Source organism: Oratosquilla oratoria, chromosome 39 (genome assembly GCF_046742065.1).
Source record: "Oratosquilla oratoria isolate Oo_2021 chromosome 39, ASM4674206v1, whole genome shotgun sequence".
NCBI classification, from domain to species: Eukaryota; Metazoa; Arthropoda; class Malacostraca; order Stomatopoda; family Squillidae; genus Oratosquilla; species Oratosquilla oratoria.
Genome location: NC_134815.1, coordinates 23,986,341 through 23,993,840, shown reverse-complemented (window position 1 = coordinate 23,993,840; position 7,500 = coordinate 23,986,341). Strand labels below are relative to the sequence as shown.

General features: G+C 39.3%; 1 protein-coding gene across 1 annotated transcript; it reads right to left on the bottom strand.

The window, feature by feature from the left end:
• Positions 1 to 3,224: 3,224 nt before the first annotated feature.
• LOC143020319 (invertebrate-type lysozyme-like) lies at positions 3,225 to 6,170 on the bottom strand. The gene is made up of 3 exons (XM_076176630.1): positions 5,875 to 6,170; positions 4,563 to 4,686; positions 3,225 to 3,569 (listed from the first exon to the last, which is right to left on the bottom strand). The coding sequence occupies exons 1-3, from the start codon at positions 6,055 to 6,057 to the stop codon at positions 3,355 to 3,357; spliced, it is 522 nt and encodes a 173-aa protein (XP_076032745.1). The 5' UTR covers positions 6,058 to 6,170; the 3' UTR covers positions 3,225 to 3,354.
• Positions 6,171 to 7,500: the final 1,330 nt, after the last annotated feature.

Below are 7,500 nucleotides of genomic sequence, written 5' to 3'. Positions count from 1 at the left end.
GATAAGGAAGCAAAGAAGTTTGTAGAAGAGAAGAAGCAGGTTTTCATAGATTGGCTACAAATTAGGACGAGGGAATCGTATGAGAGGTACAAAGTAAATATAAGGGAAGCTCAGCATAAGATAAAGGAAGCAAAGAGGAGAGCAGATGTGAAATGAGGTAAGAGTATGACAGAAAATATTGAAAGTAATAAAAAAAATGCCTAGGAAAGAAATTAAGAGAAGAAGAGGATGTGTATCAAGTAGAGAAGAAAAAGTAAAAGGTGCAGATGGAGAAATAATAATGGAAAAGAAGGCAGTGAGAGGAAGGTGGGCAAAGTATTTTAGGGAGTTGCTAAATGTGAAGGAGGGTTGGGAGGGAAAGGTAGTTGCAGTGGGAAACGCTAAGAAAATGAGAGTGATGAGTGAGGAAAATGGAAGAGAAATAGGAAAAGATGAAGTGAAAGCAGCTGTTAAGATGATGAGAGCAGGTAATGCACCTGGGTTGAATGAATGGCATGCAGAAAGGAGGTACAGCTATGGTTTACTGGCTATTGAGGTTATCTAATGTTTGTTTAAGAGAGGGTAGAGTGTCGGATAACTGGAGGAGTGCCTGTATCGTTCCGCTTTACAAGGGAAAGGGGGACAAGCGTGAGTGTAGTAGTTTCGGAGGGATCAGATTGTTGATAGTAGTTGGGAAAGCTTATGGGAGGGTCTTGATTGAGAGGATTAGGAGAGGAACAGAGAGAGTAACTGTTGAGGAACAGTGTGGTTTTAGCACAGGTAGGGGTAGTGTAGATCAGATTTTTGTGGTAAGACAGATATGTGAGAAAGCTATAGAAAAAGGTAAGGATGTTTTTTGGGCTTTTATGAATTTGCAATAGGCTAACGATAGGGTAGACAGGAAGGCAATGTGGGAGGTATTAAAGATATATGGAATAGGAGAAAAGCTATTAAGAGCAATCAGGAATTTTTACGAGAGTAGTAGAGCTTGTGTTAGAACTAGAAATAGAGAGAGTGAGAGGTTTGAGGTAAAGGTGGGACCACGTCAGGGATGTGTTATGTCGCCCTGGTTGTTCAATCTATACATGGATGGGGTAGTGCGAGAGGTGAATGCAAGGGTAGTGGGTAGGCCTTGGAGATGGTTAAAGAAAATGGAGAAAAGTGGGAAATAAGCCAGTTGTTGTTTGCTGACGACACTGCGCTTGTAGCAGGATCAGAGGAGGGAATGAGGAAGTTAATGACACAGTTTGAGAAGATGTGTGAAAGAATAAAGCTGAAGATAAATGTCGGCAAAATAAGGAGATGAGATGTACAAAGGGAGAGATTGACAACAGACTGTAAGTGAGCATTAAAGGGGAGACTGGAGGAAGTGGATAGTTTTAGATACTTGGGTGCGATTGTAGCAGGGAAGGGAGGAGTGGGGGTTGAGGTAGAATGTAGATTGAGAGAAGCGAGTAAATGTCTTGGTGTATTAAAAAGTGTAATGAGAAATAGACATCTGGGAATGGATGCTAAGAGGAGGTTATATGAAGGAGTAATTGTGCCGACAGCACTGTACGGGGCAGAAACATAAAACATAAGAGAGGAAGAGAGAAGGAGTTTAAATGTGTTTGAGATGAAATGCTTGAGAAGTATGATAGGGGTTATTAGGCTGGAAAGTGTGAGAAATGAGGAGGTGAGGAGGAGAAGAGGGGCGGAAAGGGAGATGGGAGATAGGGATGATGAGAGAATTATTAGGATAGTTTGGACACATGGAAAGAATGAGCAAAGAAAGATTAGTAAAAGAGATGTGGAAGGCAGAGGTGGAAGGATTGAATATTAGGGGGCGTCCTGGGATGAGATGGATGGATTAGGTAATTGGGGTATTACAAAAGAGAGGAATGTCTGTTGAGGAAGGACAGGAAAGGACAGATGATAGGGGTGAATGGAAAAGGGTTGTGTATATATGATGCTGCGATGCATGGGTGGGAGTGGGTGGGGGATAGGGTGTGAGAAAGTATGTATGAGAAATTTGACGCCGCCCAAGGGGATTTCTCCCCGTCTTCTCCTTTTCTGCATGAGGGGAGGGAGAGGGGGATTGCCGAATTAATGAAGCGGCCTGGCTGTGGAAGTGCTGTGTCTTGCGACACTGCTTCTGATCCAGGGCAGTTGACAGGATGCAGGGATGACTCGACATCCAGGAGGTGTCAATATGAGAGGGAGGGAGGAGGGTGGAGGGGAGTGGAATATGTAGGGGATGAAATAAGTGAGAGTGGTTTCTATACCTTTTTCTTTTTGGCTACCCCCCGTGTAGGGTGAAAAAGCCTTTGGTATATGTATGTATGTATGTATGAATGTCTGTATGTATGTGTGTATGTATGTATGTATGTATGTATGTATGTATGTATGTATGTATGTATGTATGTATGTATGTATGTATGTATGTATGTATGTATGTATGTATGTATGTATGTATGTATGTATGTATGTATGTATGTATGTATGTGTGTATGTATGTATGTATGATGTATGTATGTAAAATAATGAATATTGGAGATAGATAAATGAAAAGTGTTATGACAAATAGGTATCAAAAGATACACAAAAAGAGATTGTGATTACGTGAACGACACTGTATGGGAAAAAAACTTGGAATATAAAAGAGCAAGGAAGCAGAAATCTAAATACATTCGAGATAAAAATGCTAGGGAAGTATGTAGGGGCTCTGTGTGTGTGTGTGTGTGTGTGTGTGTGTGTGTGTGTGTGTGTGTGTGTGTGTGTGTGTGTGTGTGTGTGTGTGTGTGTGTGTGTGTGTGTGTGTGTGTGTGTGTGTGTGTGTTTGTGTGTGTGTGTGTGTGTGTGTGTGTGTGTGTGTGTGTGTGTGTGTGTGTGTGTGTGTGTGTGTGTGTGTGTGTGTGTGTGTGTGTGTGTGTGTGTGTGTGTGTGTGTGTGTGCTTAATGCATTTTTGGCATTACATTATTCAGACTTGAGTTAAATGCCTTTTTTCTCTTTGAGAGCTTTCATTTACCACCGAGAGGTGATACCATAAGGTGTTTTAGTTCATTATATTCAGTGTTTTACTGTTAATCATCATTTTTTTTTAAAGTAGGATTTCAGAGTAAAAGATATTTATGTATAACTTTCTTATTAACAACAAAAATAAAGTAGTTTGTTATCATAAGAATTTTTAAGGTAGCTTTTGTATAAAATTTTCTAGGAAGGAATCTAGTATGATATTGCAGATCAATTGACAATCAAACAGCAATTAGAGTAGAACTAGTATATTGCACAATGTATATCAGATAAACAGAGAAAATTAGTGTTTGTTCTCAGATTGGTCAGATATGAAAATAGAAAATTGAATTTAAGATACAGTATTACATTGCTCTTGGTATTTATTTTGGGGGAGGAGTGAAGGAGCCGTTTTCAAGACATCTCTCGACCATGTACCAGTAGTCGAGAGTGTAGTCGGCCGAAGCCCCAGAGGGACCTCCGAAGTGCACCCGGGCATAAGTTTCGCAGGTGGCGTAGGTCGAAGCAGCGTAACGATTCAAGTAGTTCCTCACGGCTTCCTCATTGCAGTCCCAACTTTTGGCGCAAGTATGGAAGACTGCAAAGTGTGGTAAAAACAGAAAATCAGGTTAAAGGAACAGAATGGCGTATATTTACTCTATAATCTGTAAATGTGAGATACAAAAATAAATACATACACACACACACAGACACACACACACACACACACAGACACACACACACACACACACACACACACACACACACACACACTCAATCACACACACACACACACACACACACACACACACACACACACACACACACACACACACACACACACACACACACACACACACACACACACACACACACACACACACACACACACACACACACACACACACACACACACACACACACACACACACACAAACACACACACACACACACACACACACACACACACACACACACACACACACACACACACACACACACACACACACACACACACACACACACACACGTACACACACACACACACACACACACACACACACACACACACACACAGACATACACATACACATACACATACACACACACATACACAACCGTTCGTGCACACGTGTGTTCACTTTAAAAGACATGGTATAAGTATTCTGTGATTTGATTTTTTTTTCTACAGTACACAGTTTTATATTGGTTTTGGAGTTATGCCTAAAATATGAAGGAAATTATTATTACTCAACTTATAACTGAATATTTTTTCAGATAATTTTTGCTTTCCACTGAATATTGTACGCTGATGTAGGGCTTCTTGTTTTTTGGTTTATGTTTTAAGGATATCGTCATTGATTCACTGAGGTGTCTTACAGAAATACAAAATTTATCAATGACAGTCTCGTACGCCTATCAGGTAATTTCTCATAAACTAAGTCATCCAGCCTTTAGAGTCTAAAGGCTGGATGACTTAGATTTTATTCTGTTAAAAATTCCATCAGTCTAAAGTTTAGACTTCTGGTAACGGTCTAAGTAATACGTCTATGTTGACTGAAGCTCTGAAAGCGCTGAAGAGGATACTTACACTTCCCGGGGCGATTGGCGTCAATCCAGTAGGGTTCAGTGATGGCCCATGGCCCGCAGACTTCCACTCCTCCTGGGGTCTTGTGGCACACAGGGTCATCCATCTTGCAGCCTTGGCTTGAGGCCTGAAGGAATCCATACCATCTATTAGTTTGGAACATTTATTATGATTTAAAACATTATGTTTTATGTTCCCTAACGAGGAGTGAGTCTGTCTAAAGAATATGTTGGAGCTTGCTTTTTATTCTTCTTCTTCTTATTTTATTATTATTATTTTTTTTTTACTTTGTACCTTGCTTTTATCAAACTTTTGTGTATTTTATCCCCCAAACCGCATGCTATCTTAAATCGTTTACCTGTTTTATTCAATGGTTGCTAGTCTACGGAAAATAGAATATGTCAGATTTCATCTCACCGTGGGATAAATCACGGGTTACCATGTGGAAATATGAATCACAGATAAAACATATACTCATTCCTGGTATAGCTTGAGAATTTTACGCCTTCTATAGAACTATCCTAACTCCACCAACACACACATGTACACACACCTAGTTCGGGAATCACGGCTTTAAAACCCAGAAAGGAAGTTAACTCAAACATTCTGAGATGTGAAAGTTTCTTTTAAAAGCAGGAAACTTATGCACGTACACACACACACACACACACACACACACACACACACACACACACACACACACACACACACACACACACACACACACACACACACACACACACACACACACACACACACACACACACACACACACAAACACACACACACACACACACACACATACACACACACACACACACACACACGCACACACACGCACACACACGCACACACACGCACACATACGCACACACACGCACACACACATGCACGCATGCACACACGCACGCACGCACGTAAGCACGCACGAACGCACGCACGCACGCACGCACGCACAATAACTGTAGATGCAATCTTAGACTCGTAACCTGAAAACCAGGAGAACATATTTCTTAATTGAAGAACCTCCCTTTCCTGTGGCAGAAACCAAGTACTATCACTTCTTCAGAGACATTTTTCGAACCAACGTCACGAATAAAGATGCCTATAAGAACCTTTGTTTGTATAAAATGTCGAGAAAGATACAACACAGTATCCTTCTATATTTCAGTCATTTTTTTCGTGTTTGTATGTGTATGCATTTTATAATACAACTGTGATATTCTTATGAAAGACATATAGGGGCATTTGTACATAGTAATAGTAATGACAATAATAAGAGTGTTAAAAAAATGCAATAATTCAAAATACTCACATAGCACATGCACGCTAGACACTCATCAGAAAGGGGGTCTGCCAAAGCCCCAGCAACGACAATACCTAGGAAGAAAATTTCTCGCAACATGATGGAGAAGGGCACACAGGGACCTTTGTGAACAAACCCTAAAGACTTGCAAGATGGTGAACAAAATTGGGGTACACACATATATATATACATATATGTATATCAGAAGAAGGAAGCCTCTAATCAATTATGCCAGCTGCACATTCCCATGTCGACGACTGAATTAAGATAAGTTCTGAGTGCGTAGTTGCCATTCTTACATTTCCCCATGATTTATATATTTTCATTCCTTAATAGAAACTTTTAAACAATACTATTGCCTACCATTGGTACTTATACAACCTCTGTACATATGAAGATGTACTAATAAAAAATTGTAGAAATAGGAATAATTTGTATGCATTAAAATATAAACATACATAAATGAAAAAGAAACATTCAAGGGATTTAAATTTGCGTTATATGGAAGTTATATGGAAACCAAAAGTAAAACCTAACATATCTATCAAACTGCCTATAATGATCGTGCAAAACTGTAAAGATGATTGGTCATAATTGTTGAAGACAATTTTAAGATTAGAACAAAATGATTGCGTAAACTTGTCGTGTATAATATACGAAAACACAAAAGCTATTTTTGTTGTGTACGTTCACCCTCTCACTGTTTTCTAGTTCTATCGTTTGTGAGCTCAAACGTGCGTCGTCAGCCATGCGTGCATGCAGGCATGTCCCAAAGATAGGCTTAATCCTCACAGAACTATTCTTGCATTGATGAAAAGCTAGATGCAGTGTCGTAAAGGGACGAGAAAGCAATATTGCAACTTGTAGACTGATACAGTCAACTGAAGAACAATGAAACTGGGGGACAAGGCCAGGGTGTCTAGTCAGAGACATATCCTCTGTAATACATATAGAGATCCTCTGTAATACATGTATATGATATTTATTGCAGCTACCCTAAGCCTGACAAAAATGTCTGATAATGCCCAGAATATAATGTTACAAATTACTTAAATTACAATGAAGATAATATATCAACCTTGGCTAATTAATTAATATGGTCTGAGCTTTCCAAAACAACATCTACCTATTAGTTTTCCTATATTAGGAAAGTGTGTCAAACCGATGGTCACAAAAATTATCCAGAGCTGAATAGTGTTTGAGACAGTATATCTACCATTAGAATATATCTCAATCTGATTGAAATTGAATGGCGTTAGCAAGAACAATAGCTGCAGAGTGACGCCCGGGTTCCTATAACTGCCTTGGGATTTCTTTAAGTTAAATAAGTTGTCTTGTATTTGCTAAAACAGAATCTGTACATTGATATACTGGGCTAAACAAGATATAATAGGTAAAAGGAAAAAAACTGTTTATTTCATATTCTCCTCAGCTAATATTTTTTCTTTCACAGAAAATAAGAAACTTAGGTTAATAATGTCTTTGTCCAACTTTTTCCAATGTAAACTGCCATTTTGACTTGATGACACTCTTAAGAAATTTTATTCTTTTGAGCTCTAGATAATTTTACAAAGCTGAGGAGCGAACACCATGCTGAGAAGAGAAGGCACTACACAGCTAGTCCAATTGAACTAA